This window comes from Centropristis striata, chromosome 8 (genome assembly GCF_030273125.1).
Source record: "Centropristis striata isolate RG_2023a ecotype Rhode Island chromosome 8, C.striata_1.0, whole genome shotgun sequence".
Classification (NCBI taxonomy): Eukaryota; Metazoa; Chordata; class Actinopteri; order Perciformes; family Serranidae; genus Centropristis; species Centropristis striata.
Genome location: NC_081524.1, coordinates 25838426 through 25861681, shown reverse-complemented (window position 1 = coordinate 25861681; position 23256 = coordinate 25838426). Strand labels below are relative to the sequence as shown.

General features: G+C 41.3%; 1 protein-coding gene across 1 annotated transcript in view; it reads right to left on the bottom strand.

Annotated features, from left to right (window-relative positions):
* Positions 1-23256, bottom strand: part of osbpl10b (oxysterol binding protein-like 10b) — a 69381-nt gene that overhangs the window by 44020 nt on the left and 2105 nt on the right. The window contains exons 2-3 of the mRNA XM_059339893.1: positions 17699-17877; positions 11800-11879 (exon numbers count right to left, since the gene is read on the bottom strand). Of these exons, the coding sequence (XP_059195876.1) occupies positions 11800-11879; positions 17699-17877 (259 nt within the window). The remainder of the gene's footprint in view (positions 1-11799; positions 11880-17698; positions 17878-23256) is intronic.

Below are 23256 nucleotides of genomic sequence, written 5' to 3'. Positions count from 1 at the left end.
TCACACCCCCCTCCTAAAGAATGGGGTCCCACCACATTATCCATCAACTCCTCCACCTCTCCACAACCTGGACCCTAGGAGCAAATTGAGAGCAGTGAGAAGGCAGAATTTTAAAACAGCAAACTAGACAATCAGTGAGCACACAAACCACTAAGGCGACCGAGAAAGGGCATCAGCCATAACGTTCTCTGATCCCTTGATGTGTCGAAAATCCAAATTGTATGGCTGTAAAAACAACGCCCACCGCATCAGCCTCTGATTTGGATTCTGAAGTGATCGCAGGAAAGTCAGTGGGTTGTGATCTGTGTAAACAACAAGTGGGGTTAGACCAGATCCCAAATACACTTCAAAATGCTGTAATGCCCATATTAAAGCAAGCGCCTCCTTCTCTATCACAGAGTAGTTAAGCTGATATCTATTGAATTTCTTTGAAAAGAAAGCCACAGGTCTTTCAACCCCATGGTCTCCTGTCTGCAAAAGAACAGCTCCTGCTCCTACGTTAGAGGCATCCACCTGCAGGGAAAAACCTGCATCGAACCGGGGAGCAGCCAGCACAGGCTCCGCACAAAGAAGTGCCTTGACATTTTCAAACGCTGAACTACACCTGTCTGTCCAGACAAATTGTGTGTCTTTTTTCAACAGTGCTGTCAGTGGCTCTACAACAGATGAAAAATTGCGACAAAAGCTTCGATAATATCCCACCATCCCTTAAAAAACGCATTAGTTCTTTCTTGGTGGTTGGAGGGGGATACTTCACAATTGCAGCCACCTTATCCTGCAACATCCGCACCTGGCCCTGACCGACTACTTTTCCTAAATAGGTAACAGTGGCCTTTGCAAATTCACAGTCAACCCTGCCCAGACCAACCTGTCAAACAAAGCGCGAATGCGGTGAATGTGTTCAGACCATGTATCACTGTGTATTACTACATCATCAAGATACACTGCGCAGCCTTCCAGCCCTGCCACCACCTGGTTCATAAGGCGCTGAAATGTTGCAGGCGCATTGCGCAGGCCAAACGGCATGACCGTGTACTTGTACAGACCAGACGGTGTAATGAACGCACAAATTTCCTGTGCCCGCTTAGACAGGGGGACCTGCCAGTAACCTTTTAAGAGGTCAAATTTACTTACATAAGTGGCAGAACCTACCTGATCTATACAATCTTCCATACGAGGAAGAGGAAAAACATCTGGCTTTGTAATGTTATTAACCTTACGAAAGTCAGTACATGGCCTATAAGTGTTGTCCGGTTTACTGACCAAAAGACACGGCGACGCCCAACTAGAAGAACACGGCTCAGCAATATTATTGTCCAACATATAACGGACTTCTTGGTCCAAATGTTTGCGCTTATCTGTTGAAACCCGATAAAATCGCTGCTTTATTGGTGCCGCGTCGCCAACATCTACATCATGTTCAATAAGATGCGTGCGAGAAGGAACATCGGAAAACAGTGCAGGATAATTTCTAATAAGGGCAACCAATTCACCACGTTTATTGTCATCCAAATTTGCCAACATGCAATCCAACTTTTGCAGTGACTCCGAATTTTTCAACCGACCTTGTAGAATCACCTCAGAAGTTGAACCCTCCTCCCAGCTGACTGCTGGAGAAGAAGAAGTTAAAACAACTTGAGATGAACAAGCAGAAGCATTCACACCACAATCCCCACTATCCCCTTTTTCTTCTGTGTGACGTGCGTAAAAATGTTTCAGCAAATTCACATGACACAACTTGGTGGCTTTCCTAGCTTTCGGAGTGGCAATGATATAATTCAGGTCTGACACCTGCCGTACCACTGTGTAAGGGCCTGAAAACTTTGCCTCAAAGGGAGAAGTCACAATGGGTTGTAGAACCAAAACCTGATCACCATCCTTAAACTGCTTAGGCTCTGCACGCCTGTCATAGAGAGTCTTCATTTTGTGCTGTGATTTTACCAACTTCTCCTTTGCACTTTCACCTGCCAAAAACAGCCTTTGCCTGAACCCATTCACATAGTCAAGCAGAGTTTTTGGAGGGTCTGCTATCTCCCAGCCATCTCTCAGAACAGCCATGGGACCACGTACCTTATGGCCAAACACCAAATCATTGGGGCTAAAACCCATGCTCTCCTGAACCACTTCCCTGGCTGCCAACAGGAGCCATGGCAACCCCTCCTCCCAGTCACACCCCAGCTCAGTACAATAAGAACGCAGTAGAGATTTCAATGTTTGATGGAACCGCTCTAAAGCGCCTTGCGATTGTGCATGATAAGCTGAAGCTTTATTGTGCTTAATCTGAAGCTGCTGGAGAATTTCTGCGAACATGTGGGAGGTGAAATTAGAGCCTTGGTCACTCTGAATAATTTTTGGTATCCCAAAAACTGAAATGAACTGTGTCAAAGCTTTTACCACAGACTTAGTTGTTATGGTTCTGAGTGGATACGCCGCCGGATATCTGGTTACTTGGCACATGACAGTCAGCAAATAATTATGCCCCAGTTTTGAACGAGGTAAAGGCCCGACACAGTCAATAATCAAATGTTCAAACGGCTGCTCAACCACAGGTATTGGACACAGTGGAGCCAGTTTGATTGACTGGTTTGGCTTGCCGGTTAACTGACATGTGTGACATGTTTTGATATATGCTGATATATCACGCTTCAAACGAGGCCAAAAACAGTACCGCAACACCCGGTCATATGTTTTCCTTACCCCCGGATGCCCAGCTACATTATGACAAGTTTGCAACACCAAGTCCCGAAACTTTCTCGGCACCACAAACTGAAAGATGGGTTCCCCAACAAGAGCTTCTCCATGAGGCACCCACTTTCTAAACAATAAGCCTCCCTGAAGAAAATAACCGTATGCAGAGCTACTTATCTCACCAACTGGCAGTACTTTATCAAACAGCTCCTTTAGGCTGGAGTCATTTTTCTGCTCTGTAGCCAACTCTGATCGTGACATAGACTTCAACTGCTCCGGTAAAGTCCCACAAACCTTGGCAGTCTCTAACTCTGCATCCTTGACAATACTCTGCACATCACGTACAATGGTCATGGCGCGCGTAACGGCACAAGCTGGATACACAACAGCAACATCTACTATACATTCTGGCTGACCTTGACTGGGCATCTTTTTAGTGACTATATTAGGAAGAGGACCATCGGCCCACACCCGCACCCCTGCAAGACCATTCCCCAGAATTATGTCCACCCCATCCACCGGCAACTCAGTGCGCACCCCCATCTCAACAGCTCCATTCACCAAACCTGAGACGAGAGTGAAGTTATGCAAGGGTGCTGAGAACACCACCATCCCCATCCCCCTGACCAGCACCACATCTCCTGTGTCAGTATCAGATGAAAAGGGCAAAACCGACTTTCGCACAAATGAGTCAACTGCACCTGTACGCGAGTACGCCTCTTGGGCTTTACCTGTCAGGACGCACTGTAACATTAATGCCTGGTCATCCTCAGGCCATTGTCTGGAATCTGCAATTCTCTCAAATAAAGAAAAGAATGAATCAGGATCTTTTTCATTGAACATCGGAAGCAAGCGCAAATTACGGGTTATGTCAACAGAGGGCGGACCAGAGTGATTCACTGGACCGTCAAGATCAGCCGAACCTGGCAATACACCCTCTTGAATTAACGTTAGCTTCTTATTTTGCAACTCTAACTTCACCAGCTCTGTCCTCGGTTTCATCTCTTCTAACTGTAATTCATGCTTTTGCGTTAACAACAGGAGCTCCTTTTGCTGCTCAAAACTCAACATAGAACCTGCAGCAACAGAAGACTCAACAGCAGGTTTAAGAATTCCCTTCTTCAACAACCCTGCTTTCAAACTGATTTTAACAGACTCCTTTAATTTCTTATCTGCTATCTCAAGCTCATACTGCTCAGCAATAAGCATTAACTGGTCTTTAGTACACTGATCTAACAGTGCTATTGACGGCGAGTCAACAAATTCGTCCACTATTGATGCCATGCTGCACCATTTACACAAACTGACCAAAAAACAAAAACAAAAATATATGGCGAAAAACCAACCAATCCAAATGTTGAGTGCTGGAACCACTGAAAAGTCTGGGACAGCCAAACCAAAATTGGAACCTCCCCAGCCCTGACTAACTAACAGACATTTAGCAACCCCATAACTACCTACACTCCTCCCTAGTCTTCGTGCTACTACATATGGTGGGTATTTATGCACTTAAGCCCACTGGGAAGAAAAAGCAACTGTTACCAGCGACCTTTCCTTGCACCATGGATGTGCTCCCGAGACGACTGCTCTGCCCACGTTTGCAGCCACACTAAATTCCCCAAGACCAGCTCCCCTATTGGAAACCAGCCTCCTTAGCCTAACAGGGGACTACTGGTCCCTTATAATGGTACTTGCCTGTCCCAACCCAACACAAAAGTTCCAATACTTTTATTTACTGCAACCAAACCTCACAAATTTAAGTTAACAAAACTTAAAGACAAATGTTCAATTGCTACTTCCAAACTCCGACAAAATCCCCCAAATTCAAACTAAAAAAAATTACATGTGGACCTCCCAACACTGGCAGTTAACTAATTGGCTTCAACAGGTGCTACTAATAAGCCAATGGACACTTTGAAACCAAAAAACTCAGATATAACTAAGACCAAAACACAATTCCTAACAAGAACCCAAGCAAATATCGGTGTCAAGAGTTAATACTGAGACAAACCATACTGAATTGTACTAATGTACCCTTACAACATTACCTAGAATCCTGATTGAAGTCAAATGTACAAAATCAAACAATGGTTTGGACGAGCCCCCATTTTGTCACGAACTGGTCAGGTTAGTGGCAAAAAAGAAGGGAGTCCACACGTAACATACAAAGCCAAATAATTTATTAATAAATCAGATAAATGTAAATTAAGTAACTGATCAATGAAATTATTGAACTTGAAATTAAGTCAAAACAAACCAAAATGGATGTGTATGAATAAATGTCAATCAGTCATGTATGCAGTGTATGGGTGTGAATGAAGTGTGCTGTATGTAAGTGTTGTATGCAAGAGGGAAAATCAAACTCAGTCCCACATGGCAGGTGGGAACATGAGACCCATGTTACCAGCTTAGAAGCAGCAAAGAGAGTGAGTGCTGGATAAGACTGCTCTTAAATACCCAGCACACAGGTGAGGCCATTTAGGCTGACGACCTGCCCACCACTGCCAACAAGGAAATAGGACAGCCAATCAGCAGGCAGAGGGGCAGGACGTCACATTAGGATAAGGATATCTTTGCCAAAAAATGCAAATATAAACGTGACAGCACACAGATAGCGTTACTTGCTTTATAGTGAAAAAGATTCAGCCATTCAAAACTGGAGAAACCTGCGTTTAGAGAAATGTTGCAGACTGTTGATAGGCAGGACGAATTGCCTAAAAAAACGTACATTTCCCAAACAGCCATTCCAGCATTTCAATGCCAATGTTCAATAGTATTGAGAATTAAAAGTTAATTGCTCTTAAAAAGGATGTACTTGAATTATTTTGTTCTGCTGTCATTATGTCAGCGGCATAAAAAAAACAAACATCAACAATACTATCGATTATCGTCATAGTTTCTGGGGAAAAATATCGTCCTTAAAAATGTGTTATTGTGACAGGCCTAGTTATAATTATTTTTTGGCTATTAATAACTTCTACTGATAGGTATGATTATCCTAAACTTATTACATTAGAAAATCTGACGGTAACTTCTCAGTGCAGATGTGTCAGTACGTATATCAACATGAATGATGATAATCTAGTTCCAGTATTGGTAACTTGACTTTAGACAGCTGACATTATGATCACATTACAATGTAAAAAATTATTGGACCATTGTTTTCTTCATTGTCTTGTTCATTTTAATGCCTGGTACAACTAAAGGTACATTTGTTTGGAGAAAATATAATGATAACAACAAAAATAGCTCATAAGAGTTTAATTTAAGAGCTGAAACTAAGCCATTTCCCATGGTTTTCTTCATAATAACCAAAATCATTATAGGCCACCGTACCTGATGGTGAAGAGGTAGAGGTTAAAGTAGGTAGGCAGGGAGAATGAAAAAGGAGAGGGAAAGGTAGTTGAAGGGTGATGAAAGTGGGAGATGTCAGAATGACACTATAATAAGGAGGACAGTGTGTTGGACTTGGTGACTTGGATGATGAAGAGAGAAAGGACAAAGGAAGCATATGGGACATTATTGTAGCAGAACGATTTGCAAAAGTGTGTAGTGTTGTGAAACTGTATCTCAGTCTCAAAATTATATTTGTAAATATGTAAGAGTCTGTCTGTATTTCCACCTCTTGGAGAAAAATACTGATCTAATATCTCTGTATGCATCTACAGGTTTGTCTTTTTTGTTTGTTTGTTGTTGTTTTTTTACAAATCTGAATACAGATTTGGAGAAAAAAAATATTTTCCACATTTACAAATCTTGTTACACAAATACGACAAATACATGAATCTTAGTGTGCTTGGGGAGACATTATTTTGGATCATTACAAATCTGATAACACACAAACATATTGAGATAGGGTTACACAACTCTCCACCCACATTTGCAAATACTTCTGTTCCAATAATAGCCCCATAGAAAAAAGGTACAGAGGAGAGAGTAGTGTGTGACAGAGAGATGATGAGGTTTCTCTCTGACCCAAGGAGGTAATTACTACTGACACTGCCACTGCAGAGAAGAGCCACTGGGACATCTCAGCTTGTTTAATGTGTGTGAGATGAGCTGTGATTAATGTCTCTTGCATACACACTCATACTCGTGAGTCCATTGCTGACTGTAGCTACATCCTCTGTCTTAATCCCAGAAACTGTACACATTAGTACATCTGATCTCCAGTCAGACACATTCTACAGACTATGTATTGATTGAATTACACAGTCAGTGCAGCAGCGAAGAAATCAGCAGGTTCATCTTTGTATTAAACTCAACTTTGACATGTATTTATCGACTGTAAACCACTTACCCAGATATAGTGACTGAGCTGACCTTCTCAACAGATTTAAGCTTGTTTAACCCTCATTTTGCAGGCTTTTGTTTGTGTTATACCAGGGTGGTCCATTGCTGAACCTGCCCCTTCACGTCACTTACCCGCGTAAACCAAAGTCACTTCCTGGCTAACTCAATATCTACAATTTGCCCTTACAGCATGAAACCTAGTCAAACTCGAACGAAAATGCCATAAAACCTTACTGACCTGTCTCTGTCTCCAACAAACAACACAGTGTTTGTTCTGTGTTGTCCCCTGTCCATCACAACTGTCCAGGGCTTGCATCCATGATTTAACTCTTTCCACATTTGCAGTTCCACAAAAGACAGTGTTTCTGAACCTACATTTTTAAAAGGTGCTAGTTGTGCTCAATGATCTATGGTAGAAGAACTGAACTATAGCACCAGGATGGACCCCAAAGTTGTGCCAGCCCTAAGTTAAGGGTTGGAAAACACATAATGTGTTACCAGTGGGTTATCCACACAGTTGAAACAGGCGGCAACCTCCGGGTCTGAGCAAAGAGGCAAACCAGGAAGTGCCTTAAGCTGCATTCTACCAAAAAGTCCAGCAGGGGGCGCTAAGTTTGGCTGCAAAAACATTTCTGTCCATTCATCTAAATGCAAAATGATAAAACTTCTCACTTGATTTATTACCTCAGAAATGTTTTATAGGACAACACTATGGTCTCAATCGGTAGTAAAAAGTCTTCTTCATGACAATTTCATGCTAATAGTTAAATAATGGCCCCATTTAGAAGAAAAAAGATGATAAAGAAGCTTATGATTTGGGGCGTGGCTACCTTTGATTAACAGGTCGCTAACCTGGCGAGCAATCATCAGGAGAAAAGCAAAACAATGCTTATCCATGGTACTGTGTACATCTACAGCCTTGAACTTGTTTTTTGTGTTTTTGTCTCAGAACATTGACCCTTACTTACACCATGTGTTTTCATTTCATGAATGTTTATTTGAACAATTTCATCATGTTAAAATGTCTTGTACTGTTTTATTAAAAGACACACCAAGGAGTCAAGTGTTTAATATTTCTGGTAAGTAACATACATTTTGTATTAACAGTTTATTTTTAGATACACCCGTCCTTGCGCCTCCCAGTCCAAATATGGACTCTCTCAGTTACAAAAACAATGACGGCGACAGACATAAAGTGAGATGGCGACAGCCATAGCGACGAACTTGGAGGACGTCACGGTGACTACGTCCATTATTTATGTACATTCTATGATCTTGAAATATTTTTTCTGATTAGGACCATGTCTTAAATACAATAGTACAAACAAGGTGTGTTTGTATGCTGGAGATGCAGATATATAAAGAGATCTAATTATGTCTTTCCATGCACTGTCTATCACTCAGTCAGACACTCACACATAGAAGCACCCAGATCGTGATTCACTCACATGTGTCACACTCAGGGGAGGCTGAGTCGTCAGAGCTCACTGATTATAAATGGTGAGAGAAGAGCTATTACAAGTCACAGTGCGATCTCAGTTTTACTCACACACACACACACACACACACACACACACGTGTGTTTGCGCAAAATAAAAGTACAACATCAGATGAAATGCTTAAACCCACCCATCCTGGTGTTTAACAAGAGCTAAGATGCAATTACACATTACAAGGAGTTTTGTTTTGGAAATATATGGGATTACCCAAGGGTGTGCTGAAAAAACTTTGCAAGAAGTTGCTTTTGTAAAAGCTTAAACTTAAAAGTTGTCTTCTTTAACATACTGTGAAAGCAAAAAAACTGTTAATACCTCTTAAATAAAAACCATCAAATGTATGTATGTATGTATGTATATACACACATACATACATACATACATATATATATATATATATATATATATATATATATATATATATATATATGTATAGACCAAAACTTTTCCAAGAAAGTTTAGTCACTTTGCTTTGATCATTGAGGTGGCTCCATTTAGAAGACCTTAATCAGCAAGCTTGGGGAAAGAAGCAAAGACACCAACGTCTTCAGTGAATGACTCAGAGGCACAGCAGACAGGCTGAACCTAAATGAACACTGAGAGCCAGTGGTCAGGCAGGCAAATCAATTCCTCCACTTGACCTCATATGAAGCCACTGAGAGAACTTACGTCAGTGATGCAGCAAGTGTATTATTAGTCCTGCCATCATCCCCTTCAGCCGGTGAAGCTCTTGCCCTGGCATACTGATGAGCTCCACCTTAAGGGAAACCTAGGCATTATGTCTAGAGTGTCATTTATCAAAGTATGTGTTGAACTATCTCTAAATGTGTGTGTGTGTGTGTGTGTGTGTGTGTGTGTGTGTGTGTGTGTGTGTGTGTGTGTGTGTAGGATGTGCTTGGCATCACCTGTCTTTGTTAACAAGGCTTTTTCCTCAGACTTTGTGCACTTTCCCAGAAAAAGGAGTGAAAAAGGGCTGTTTCGAGTCATTTGACCCTTTTACCACAGAAAGTGAACTGTAGCTGCCTACTTCAGTCAGGGGAAGAGGTCATTATTATGGAGAGGTATGAATATTATTTAAAAAAACATTACAGCAAAAGTAACACTATTACTTCAAGGCAAGAAAACAATGCTGGCAGAAATGTACTATTTGCATACATTTTAAAGTTTGTATATTTATTTTACCACTAACATTTATTTTTAACCTGACAACTGCACTGTCTTGCACTTTAAACTTGATGCAGCAAATTTAAATGTTGAACAGCATTTAGGTCTGACACACATCATCAAACGTCAGTGGAGGCCGGAGAGTGTGTCAGCAGATTCTGAGACAGAGACAGACATATAAATAGAACTCTATGGAGACATGCTCTACTTTTCTGTTTTTATTGTCTATGTATCTGGCTTGACTTTGACTTGATTTATGGAGCTTGTTACTAAATTAGTGGTAACCAATAACAGAAGTGAAATGTAACTAAGTACATTTACTCAAGTACTGTACTTCAGTACAATTGTACTTTACTTGAGTATTTCCCTTTTATGTAACTTTCTACTTCTACTACATTACGTTATGAGGAAATTTTTTTTACTTTTTACACCACGACACTTAGCTGACAAGTTTTAGTTACTCTTCAGGTTGAGATTTAACATGAAAAACATGATGAATATAAAATGATCAGACATTTATAACAGTATATTAAGTATTTAAAATGAGCCCACTTTGAGAAAATTAAAGTTGTGCTTACAATAATGCATCAATAATGATAATCTGATAATATATTTTCAATATACACGGTTAAAATATTTTTTACCTCTTTCCATGTAATAATTGTCACAATGTGATTTATTATGGACAGAAGTGTACTATATTTTCTTAAAGCTTTATTAATCAATCTCTTCCAAACATATCACAATGAAAATGAACCCACAATTAACAGAGGATTAATTTTATTTTTGACTTTATGGTCAAACGTGTATATAATAATCTCAGTGGGGACATTCTGCATATAAGGAGTACTTTAAATGGACCTACACTTATACAGCGCTTTTCTAGTCGCTTTGCGACCACTCAAAGCGCTTTACACTACAGACTGCGCTCATTCACCCATTCACACACACATTCATACTTGTGGCAGAGGCTACCCTAAACGGTGCCACCTGCCACCATTGGGAATTCATTCACACACCGATGAATTCATCGGTCAGCATCGGGAGCAATTTGGGGTTCAGTATCTTGCTCAAGGATACTTCGACATGTAGGCTGCGACGGTCAGGGATCGGACCACCAACCCTTCAGTTGAGGGGCAACCCGCTCTACCAACTGAGCCACAGCCGCCCCGACTTTAACTTTTGATAATTTAAGTAAAGTTTTATGCTGATACTTTTGTAATTTTGCTTAAGTAAGTTTTAAATGCAGGACTTCCACTTGCAGTGTAGTAATTTAACAGTGTGGTATTAGAACTTTTACCTAGCAGCCATGCAGCCATGTTGGATCCGTAAGCAAACTACAAGCTTCCTTCTGTCGAATAGTACGTGTCATCGTCTTGCCGTCCCTCCCCGTTCTGTGATTGGATACCAAAAGCAGAGCTAAGAATTGGCCATGGACACCATGCCGCCTTGCGCACATTTCGATACAAACCCATGCATTATAAACTATCCAAGATGTGCAGAATGTATTGTGCTCTTGAATGAGCTGTGTGTTAAAAGGACTTAACAGATATTGCTGTTTGGAGGCTATCAGCAGTGAGATGGAGCCAGGGGATAATGTGCAGTCAGAAAAAAGTAACAGCATGAAAGCGCATGGCTGGTGTATCTTTCTTTAGCTTGTCCATCTAGAATAGACAAAATGCTTTAATCTTTTAATGTAACAGCACACATCACAACCCACGGTGAGCATTACCTTTGATGTACCAGAAGTGTAAAATAGTGGCAGGGAGCACAAACCATTAGTGACATCACTGTCTGTTGGTTGAGCTGTCTGAGAGCAAAGAAGTACAGCAGCACTGAAATGCTGGATATGATGATCCTGGTGTAATGTGAAGCCTAACTGGAACATATATTGGATGGAAATATAGTCTGGCTCCATTATGTCTAGAAGCCAAACCTGTCTGCTGGTCAAATGCATACCTCTCTGTACATTTAGAATAGCTGAAATCCAGTAGGAAGACAGAACAAAGGTTCTATATCGAATTTTAACTTTAAACAGTCACAAAGTGCTCACCTATACTGTGCATATCTGAGTCTCTGTTTGTGGACATGTCAGTCACAGTGTGTGTTTGTGTGTGTGTTTGCGTGTTTGCGTGCGTGCGTGCGTGTGTGTGTTTACCTTGGCGCTGCTGTCAGAGTGGCGTCTGGAACATAGTTGTAGCTGAGTCATCCATAACTCTTGCTCCTGGGCGTCCAGTGCTAACAGGAACAGAACAAAGAGACACGGTGGAAATTACCTACACATCCAAGGTCATCCCAGTTATTATGGGTGCATTTACTGTAAAGGGTGACTTTTCTTGATTGACATTGCACACTGATTTAATTTCTCTGCTTCATACGTGTTGTCAGATACGAATGCTTTGTCACTCCCCTCAACATGTAATATTGACGCACACGGCCACTTTGCTTCAGTTTTGGATGTGTTGGGGATGATTTTTCACTTTCCACTAGTTACATGCACAGTGGCTTTTTAAAATAAACTTCTGTGTTCACAGTAAACCACTTGATTAAGGTAAGAGTAAAAGAACAGGGTTGGGCTTAAAAAGAACTAGTTCCCCATTCAACTACTGGACGCAGTTACTGACTTCAAATAACATGGACTCTTGGTTTCACATGGGACATGAACACTGGTCTCCTGGGTCCAAGTCCAGGGTTTATTTGACCCATCCAACGCCCCTCCCAGCCTAGCCTCCACGTGCTTTTGTGCTCTTTAACTGAGGTCTGTTACTCGTAGCATCTAATATTGTCACCAATGGGTTTACATTGGAATTGGAATGGAAGTCTGGTGCATCTTATACAGGTGCTTTAGGATGCCTTGTGCATTGGTATCAGATGCCAAAGGCCATGACAAGATGGTGGCCATCTTTGGAAGTGCTTTTCAGATACTGTAATAAAGCAATAAAGCACTCCTTCCTGTAGTCATCGCCATTCTTTTCTGTGGATTGAGCGTTTTCTCTTCACATGTTCAAGAGATTCTCTTCCAAGTCACTTGGTCACTTGTGCTCTTTTATATTTTTAACTCTGCCTTTTAACATTTAAGTCGGCTAGTGAGATATTTGTCTGCCTCCATAACAACTCTGGCATTAATAACTGTTTATATAAAGGTCAAACCTTCTTCTCTGATGGAACAGATTGTAATATTGTGTTTGAGATTAAATTAAAGGTGTCGTTCTTGGTTAAAACTACACATACTTTGCTCCTGTATCACAAACTAGACCAGAGAATCTATCTTTGTTTTGCTGCAGATGAGAAAGAGATAAAAGCTTCATGAGGCTACACAGAGGAGGAGGGACAAAAATATCTCATCTGAATTTAACACAGCTTCTTCAAAAAGCCATCAGTTTGACAGAAAGAGTCAGGGAGAGACAAAGAGATGGACAGGCGAGGAGAATGTTAGTAGGAAATCACAGCTGTCACATATGGAGATTCACAAACCTCTGACAGTCACACGGGACACTGCCAATCACAGTATTCTTCATGTGTCACACACACACACACACACACACACACACACATGCACACACGCACACACACACGTACACACAGAAACTGTCACTATCAAATAAAGCGGAAAAATATATTTAAGCAGTTAGAGTTAATGAATGAGTGGTCTATGTAGGAAAAGAAAAACTGGGTTGTTTACACATTTTTTGCTTTGCTAATTTGTTTGTACCACTCCAATACCCAAAACTGAAAAACTGGCACTGTAAAAGTTGGAATAAAACAGAATGCAATCATTCGTGAGCTGTTTCAACCTACATTCATTTTAATACAGTACAAAGACAAGACACATTAGGCTCAAACTACCGGTAGGTTACTTTTGGAAATATATACTCTGAATTCTGAATTTGACACATACCAACTTTGTGTTGTAGGGTGGAGGAGATCAGTGATGCACGGTGGGGCATGGGCATGGAGGGATATGTAGGTGAGGACAAGCAGTTTGTAGTTGATGTGTGACTTGATTGGTAGTCAATGAAGGCAGATGAGGGTGGGGGTGATGTGCTGCCGGGGGTGAGAACCCTGGTGGCAGAGTACTGGACATACTGGAGCCTGCTCAGGGATTTGTTTGGAGCTCCTGAAGACTCCATTACAGTAGTCCAGGTGGGAAGGGATATACACATGTATGAGGGTCTCCGCCATGGAGTCAAGGAATGAGGGCTGTAGATGTGTTTGTGACAGATTTAATGTGTGATTGGAAGGAGAGGGTGGAGTCGAGAATGACACCCAGGTTTTACACCTCAAGGGATGAGGAGATGGAGCAGCTCTCCACAGAGAGGAGGAGATCTTTAACATTCTAGAGCAGTGCCTTGGAGGTCACCACCAAGAGCTCTGTCTTATTGCTGGTGAGTGATGGAAGGTTGGATGATATCCAGGTTTTGATGTCATGCAGGCAATTGACTTGTGACTGTGGGGGAGCTGAGAGGATAGAACTGTGCTAAGGTAGACTTGGGTGTTAGCATAGTAATGTAAAGTTAGACCATGTTGGCGGATGATCATACCAACGGGGAGCATGTAGAGAGTGAAAAGAAGGGGGCTAAGCACAGAGCCTTGCAGCACACCTTGATTGGCATCTCTGATGGTTACAGACTGTTTCCTGTTGGAGAGGTACAACTGGAACAAGGAGAGATGCCTGAGAGTTCAGGGTGGTACGGGAAACTGTGTCAAAAGCTGCAGAGAGTTCGAAGAGGATGAGGATACTGATGTGACCTGTAGAGTCGGTAGTGATGAGAAGGTCATTGGTGTTTTTGAGGGCAGTCTGTGGTGATGTCTGAATCCAGATTCAAGGGGTTCATCGATGTCATGGTTGTGAGGTAACTTCTCTTTCAAGGTAACTACTGAGGAAAGGAAGGTCCCTGGTAGTTGTTAGGATCCCCTTGGTCCAGAACTGGCTTCTTAAGGATGGGTGTGACTGAGGCTGTTTTGGGAGGTCAATAGGGTGTAGTAGGCAGTTTATTAGAGGTGTGAATCAGCAGAGGCCCCACGATACAATCCTGATACTTGAGTCACGATAAGATATTATTGTAAATTTAAGCATTTTGCGATTTGGTGAGTATTGTGATACAATATGTTGCGATTTAACTGTTTAACTGCATTTTGTGTCCACAAATTAAATTCAATCAAGAATTGTTTTGTCAAGTAAGAGAAAATTCTATTCATCTCAGATGATCTCTAGATGAAGTCTATTCATCTCACTTCGGATTTCTCCACAATGAGAGTAAAACCCACAGACTGACCAACAAAGTATTCAATCAAACTGAACTGAACTGACATCAAACATGTATGGACGACAACAACTGCAGTAATTTTTCAAACTTTCCTCAACTTTAAGCTTCACTGCTCTGAATTTTTTTGAATGAAACATAAAAAAGCCTAACTTTACAGCGTTATTTCGACAACTTGCCGACACAATATCCTGACACACATGGTGCCTATAAAAAAAACATGAAAATACTGACGGACCGCCGGCCATCAGAACGATACATATCGATACTTGGCAGCCATGAATTGATATAATATTACCATGCAAAATATCACAATACTATGCTGTAATGATTTCCCCCCACCGCTACGGTTTATGGTTGAAAACAGCATTACGGTCAGGTCACATCTAGGAAACAGAGTTTTTTAATTCCCATAGCACATAAGACAAATGACAAGCAAACAGAGCACTGCAGCACTGCATCAACAGTCACTCCTGTGCACCATCAAAGTAAAATGCTGACCTTAAGGCTCACTCATGCTCTGCTAACAGAGAGCCTCAGAAAGGAAGCATATGACTCTCATGCTGCTGTGTGTAACACTTTGCCTTCCCTTCATCAGGGTGCAAAGCTGAAACTTGAACGTCTAAAAATAATACAGAAATGTTTGGGGTCCATTTCCTTGACAACATATGAGTAAAAGGTATAACACCATCACTGCATTACAGAATTTCCATCCCTGACTATATAGTAAACTTATGAGGAAAAAGTCAGATTCAATGCTTTAAATGGAATGCTTTAAAGCATACCATGCAACAGATTACATTTCTTCAAAACTATAAATATGTATTAACAGCTTATTTTACACAACCAAACCATTCAAGAAAGATTCATTCAAGCTGCATGTAATTGGACTGCACCTTTAATGAACTCCACCTTGTACCCCTTCCAGTGAGGGGTGTTGGGAATTTAAGGATGCCTCTTTTATGAATAAATGATACCTTGCACAGGGCGTCAAATATGTAAATAAAAGGCCGTTATCATAAATGCTATCCTCCCCATAAGGATTTCAAAATGTGTAAGGATGAACCTGAGCAAAACTTGTGTGGATGTCACAGTTCAAAAGTGTGGTTAGATGGCTATCAGAATTATCAATAATTATCATGAATAATTATTAATTATAAGAAATTATATGAATTGATTTGCTAGTAATAGCTCATTGGGGCACCATCTGCAAAACAGAAACATATAGCTAATTCACCTAATCAGTCTCATAAAGTTACTAAACTATCAATTTGGAACACTGATTAATAATTATGAATATAATTATAATCAAATTACCATATTTATATTTAGTAATGGTTGAAGGAATCGTGAATTCTTGACACAGAAGAGGTTAGCATATCCTTCACAGTGTACAACATTAAATAGACAGCACTGGTAATCAAAAGGTATTTATTCTAAATAACAAGTAAAGCAAAAATTAAAGCACACATCTATACAGAGTTCTACAAAGAGTGTAATCTAGTGTAGGCTTACAAAAGAGAGGAAAACTGTTATGTATATTATGTGTTAATCAGTGTGTGAGCAAATCAAAGTAAAGTTAGTCAAGTTAGTTGCATATAAGACTGACTGTATAAAGCAAGATTAACATACAACTTCGAATGATGTAGCTACACGAATATCACAACAATATTACTCTGAAACACATATAAACCAAATCATTAATTACAGGTCAAAGTCCTTGCTGAATGCTTATCTAAACCCGGTTACATTACTCACAGTCCAGTTGGAAAAAGGGGAGAAATCCTTTTCAATGGAGGGCGTGGAAGGAAGTTTGATTTCAGGCTGAGTTTCAATCATTTGATGCCTTGCACATTAAGTTGCTGGTTCGTCCTTGTTGTCTGATGAAGCTTTCTCTGGCAGTTGCAATGAACTTTGCGTTCATAATGCAACCTTGATGCACAGGGAAGATCAGAATTGCAGTTGTTTCAGGATTCGTTATGTTACAGGAAGAAGGTGGGGGCTGGTACATCCAGGCCTCTGGGTCTCCTCCTGAAGGAGATGGGGTGCTGCTCTGGGGAGCAGTGGAGAAAAACAAAGAACATAAGGCGTGCTGGCTCCTTAAAGTAGACCACCTGTGGTGTCATAGGTCTCCTGACCAATGAATTCATCTGTAGGGGTCGAAAATGCTGGGAATCCTTGGAGAGATTCAAAATGGAGGGGAGATCTCTGATTGTTTCTTATCAGAGAGCCAAGATGGAGGTGGATGTTAATGCTGCTGCATTTAATCCACATCAGTTCAAATTCACAAATGAACCCACGATTCACCTGTGGTCCAATCACAATAGGGGACAGTGCTAACCATTTCCCCACTGTGTAGCCAACTCTGCAATTTTTGTCTACAAATAAAAACTGAACAATAAATGTGAACAATGGAGAAATGAGCGTGTTTTAATGCAAATAATTAATTGTCAACAACTCACAGTGAGTGACATCTCCGAACACTACAAGGACAAACTTGCTCCACTGTCACATGGTTATGATTGCTTTTTCGAAGTTCTGTTGACATGAAAAGGTTCTCTAGTTTCAAGGAGGAAACACTTTAAAGCTTTATTTATTTAAATTCCAGCCTCCATAATTTTAGTCTTTGACAAGCAGCAGTTCAGTGATAGAAGACAATACCAAATGTACAATATGCTTCTGGATTTCACCAAGCAAGACTTGTTATAGAAGTTAATAATTACCATGTGACAGTGACATACCTGTGACAAAATGTTTATTGTGTGCACAAGACACGAAGACAAATTTTCTTACCTCTGAGTTTGTAATAATCCCCAGTAGTGGATTGAATAGTAAACATGAAGGGAAAGTCATTGTTGGAGACCACCATTGCTCCAAGAAGAGGCAGAGATCCTCTAGGAGGTCGCTGGCTTTTATTATGCTCATTTAGATAATATTGGAGCTGACCAACCTCTGGGTCCAGAACAAAATATCTGCATGAGGAAGAAGAGGGGGACAGAAGGAGACAGTAAGAAACATAAAGATAAGAAGATGTGAACAAAAAACAATGATGTTGACCTTTGACCATGGATATAAAACGGCATCATTTCATAATTTCTTCTTATTGGACCTTTGATGTAAAATCAAAAAAAGTAAAGGCTGAACTGCCTTATAAAGGGTGATCCATTCACACCTAAACTGCTCTGGCCCATACCATTATCCCAAAAGGTGACTACACAGTAACTGTCATACCAGAAAAATCAAAGAATATTATTGAACACTTTATACATTTACTCAGCTTAATTTCTATATGAAGTAATAATAATTAATAAAAAACCAACATAACTTAACCCAACAAGTCACCTGTAGGGTGTTAATTTGTATATATATATGAACAGACCTAAATGAAAAATGCGCAAGCCATCCTCATTTGAGCCTCAAAACTGAAACTTTGGTCAAATGAAAAAAACACAACACCCATCACAATCCCTCCCCACCTCTACTATATACTTGCATATACATGAGGAGTGAAACCTCATTGGCTACATTAGCCATGGAACTTTTTTTTCCAGAAAATTATTTCTGGAAATTATTATTCACATTTGATTTGTTTAACTGCAATGTGATTGATACAGTTATATTCAGACAGACAGAATGAGAACAACGATATGTTCTTCAAACATTAAAGCATGTTAACATGTTCTAGATGAAACCTAGAATGCATTGAGCATATGAGCACAATAACTTCCCCTTTAACTTTTCATCTAAAAAAGAGATGTCACAGTGTCCTGGAGTACTTCTGTACATCGCTGTAACAATATATACTGGTTTGGAGATTAATTGTCGCTGATGCTATTTCTATACTATACCCTGTCAATATGGTGGTATTGTATTTCATGCTATTCTTCAAAATGAAGAGAGTGTAAATCGTGTATTTAAACAGCTTGAATGACAACTTGTGTTTTTTGTAGTAATCGCGTTTGCATTATTATCTTTTTTTTTTAAGAAGAACTAAAAAGATAATTTACACCTCCACTCTTGTTTATCTCCTCTGAAGAGGGTAAGCTCACTACACATAAACTAAACTTAACAACCCTGTTATAAATCTTTAAATTCAGAGACACAGTGTGGGAGTGAGACAGGCTGTAAATCACAGTAACATCCTCTGCAGTGTGGTGTGCTGAGACATTATAACAGTGCATCCATTGACGATCATTGCTGTTATTTTATCTTTTCCCTTTGAACCTTCTGCTCGTACTGTCCTCTTAAACTCCACCCACCCCACCCCCATACATACACACACACACACACACAGTTAGTGTAGTATTGCTCAGTCAGCATTCTTCACTCATGATGACGCTGAGAACAAATCTTACTCCACCTCACCTCAGCTCATATGCAAGCTGCTGAGGGCTGAGTGATTTCATTCATGAGTCTTTAATATGGTCCTAAGGTAGTACCTCTAAGCACTGATGAGAACCACAGATGGAGGGATGGGTGAAGAGAGAGAGGATGCTACAGGGACAGAGAAGGTTTACTAGAAGACAAGTAAACTCAGCAATGAGAAGAAAGAGATCACTATGAATAATTTAAATCTGTTTTCACACAGCAATCTGTTTCTGCCGCTCCACTGCTGTCATGTGACTGTGTGGCATGCAGTGGAACATCCAGTGGATCCAGCTCAGACCTGCTTTCTTTTCCAAATGTGAGTGATCCCAGACAAAAGCATAAAGCAGTGTTAATCAGTAGCCCCGTGTCTATATCACTGCTGTGTGTTTCATGCTACTGTCTTCTGTCAGCAGATGCAGCAGGGAACATGGCAGAGCGTAATAACATATTAACATCTGTTGTATGAAACAGATGGACTCTGTTCATTTGTGCATGTTGAACTGACTAGAATATAAAATGCAACGACATTTCTCCTCACGGCCTTCAAAAATGGTGTCTGGCTCCCCTTTGTTCTCTGGCATGGAAATAGCCAGCAAACTCAGGTTCTCGAGATGCTTTGCATTGTATGACCCCTACAGATGTGTGATGTCAGAAGAACATCTGTCACCACAGGAAGTCTCAGCGGCTATAAAAACTCAGCGTTGCATTCCTTCATTTTCTTTCCTCACCAGCCTGTCCCCTGAGATACAGACCCTCAGAGGAGAGGGCTTCTCTTTTCTCCAGTGCTTGCCTGGACACACAGGCCCCAGAGGACTGGCTTGGGGTCTCCTGCTGAGATCTCTCTCCAGAGATAAGAGGGTGTGCAGGCACGCAGCCCATTCTCTCCCAACTGTTCTCTGATTCTCCTGCTCGTGGTCTATTTGGACACAGCCACACCAATGCGGTGCATCAAGACTTTGATTAGTGAACACAAGTTTACTACAACAGCAGTCAGCCTAGAGACGATGACAGAAGGTCTCTCGACTGCTATAAATCCAACAGAGTGTGTTTGCAGAGAGCAACTTAACTTGAAAGACAGCAGCGACGTTTGCAAACAAACCCAACAAAGGGCTGCTGGACTCCACTAAGGACCAACTCTTCAGCCTTTTCCTGCACCTTTCTATACTGAGCACCTCAACTGTCTATTTTTTCCAAATCTAGGAAGCTACTCTGAGGTTATAATCACTTACACATACATGTAAACATATTTGAAATAAAACTGTAACAAGATACAACTCTAAAGAAATATGACCCTTTCAACGACTCCTAATACCACAAGATCACATGAGAATGGTGCCATCACAAGATCACATATACATCTCGTCAGGTTCCAAGTAATGTGTTTGAGTTGAACAACTGGGAGTTCTGACCAATCACTGTCCTGTGAGGAGCCACTGGCAGATACATGTGTGGTTTCGATGTGTGTGACAACAGGGAGAGGTGACTGTTTGTTCTGTCTTTGACTGTTTTGGAGCTCCTGAAGGGGCTAGCGTAGATGCTGCAACAACATAATATTTCTTCATTACAAGAAGAGCAGAGAACAGCACTGAAGGCTTTTGCTCCTCTCTTGACTGGTTTCAGCACAGACCGTGTCTGATTGTGATAGAAATTGTGGTATGTCTGTCCAAAGTTTCCAATGACGGCTTCTGTTCCACAGAACTATCTGAGAATGTCAGGGTACTGGTCTGTTGGATCAGTAAATTGAAAGAGTCACAGGCGCTGTCTGATATTGCAGGAGTTTGCCAAAACAAAGGACATTACAGTTGGTGATATCCCATTGGAAACTGTTGCAGGTATGCATTGCCTGTACATTGTCCAGCAGGAAGGCCACATGGCCCCCATTGTCTAATATGTATCAGAAAAAAAATGCAATAATCTAATATTTGTAAAATGGACATAAGAGTATAAGGTACATCATCAGCAAGGAGGGCTTTTGTCTTGAAAAATCAAGAACATCACACCTCAATGGTGAGGTCATCAAATATGTGCCCAGAGATCCTTTCTGTGAAAGTCACAAACACACCGCTTATGTGTTGAGAAGCCTGTAAAACTGAAAGACGTCAGGCAGCAAAGATGACCACTGGCAAATGTAAGGATCTCAACCACTGTTCAGTCAGAGGCAGAGTCAGAGGAAGAAGATAAAACTGTGACATCCCCTGGGCTGCGACTAATGAGCAGGGCGTCGGTGCTAGAGATGGATCCCCAGTCGCTTCAAGACCTTTCTCTGCATCCAGTCAGTACCTTCTAAAAGTCCCATGCAAAGTCAAATGTGAATGCTATAAGCAGAAAGCAGCATGTCAATATAGCTGTCACATGAGTTTGCCCCCACGGATGGCCTTGGACATCTGAAGGAAAACTGCTTCCTTGATTTGGAGCCATTAGCTCGATTTGCTGGTGGATGAGAGAAGTAGTAGTGCTAGACCCTGCACAGCAAATGACTAGATCTTTGCTTGTGTGGTATGAACTCTCAAATGTACGCTTTGGATAAAAGCATCTGCTCAATGAAATTGTAACATAAAAATGTTATAAGCAGTGTAGACCGACGATGGTTTGGCAGTGAACAGGCATTCAAAAGTCCCATTTCCTCATAGTGCGCTAGAAAATCTGTGTCACAGATGAACACACTGCCAGAACCCCTTTGGTGGCTTGGCTGGATTTACCTTTGAGGAGAGAGGAGGAGGAAGCAAAGTTCAAAAACGGATATTGTGAACTTGGTGGTAGTGGGCAGAAGGCTCATCATGATAGAATAGTGGTGTCTTCGTCATTGACCCAGTGGTCCACCTAATTGCATTCCTTCAGGAGGAGTGGAAGACACTTGAACATGGCAGGAATTTGCTTCAGTATAATGACACCAGCCAAGCCAATAAAAGAGGTAGAGAGGTCACTGGACTGGCCCAGAAGGAGAAGTAAAATGCATGTTGTGTTCTGCAGCAAACACTGGAGGGTGAAACAGGAACTGTATAAAAGGCTTGGAGCTGAGTGCATTGATCTTTCTCAGACCCTTACACCTCATTCATCTGTCAGAGAGGTGTCCAGACAACCATTAGGCCATGTAACTCTCACTGGCTAATAAAACTAACAGCTACTGGCAGCATGGAGGATAGACAGGATATTAAAAAAAACTTTGATAGATAACAGCAGCAGACAGAGGGGATGTGTACTTGAGTGAGCAAGAGACACTGAAACATAAAGAGGAACACGCAGAGAGACAGTAGTATTCAAGTGAGGAGGAAAAAGGAGAAATTAAATATAGAGTGAAAAAGAGAGAAAAAGTCTCAGATGAACTGAAGTAACAAAGAGACAAAATTTTAAACGGGGGGGGGGGGGCGGGGGGCGCAAGCAAAAGTTATGTTGACATTCAATGTTTCTCGCCTATGCATCTCCTTTCTCATAAAACATTTTCAATATCATTGTTTAAATATTTTGAATTGAGCATTGTTTACATCCATGCACGCTGTCTTCTTCTTCACTGCCTTCTTGGGGAGAACTGCATGCTTGCTAGGGGTGACTTTCCAAATCCATAATTTGACTATGCCATTCTTAGACTATCAAGTCTTGGGGGGCCAAGCTTTCATTCCTGGTTAGGACTAATCATAAGAACCTTGAGTACATTCGCATTCCCAAAACACTTCTGCCCTGGGTCCTGCAACATCAAGCTCAATGCCCTGTCCCACCAGTTGCAGGAGGTAGAGAGTTCTACTTTGGGACCCTGTCCCACCCTCCCTGCTTGGGTCACCACCCTCACCTGGGAGATCGAAGAGAGAGGGAGATCTGCCGTGGAGGTTCAGCGCTAGAACCAATATTTGGAGACAGCCCTCTACTGCCTGGTCCCAAAACCCTCAACCCTCACCCACAACACCCTGACCATCTCCGCCATGGGCCTCTATCCATTCCACTCTGCCTACAGTTTCCAGCCTCCCCTCTTTCCTGCTGTCAGTTGTGCT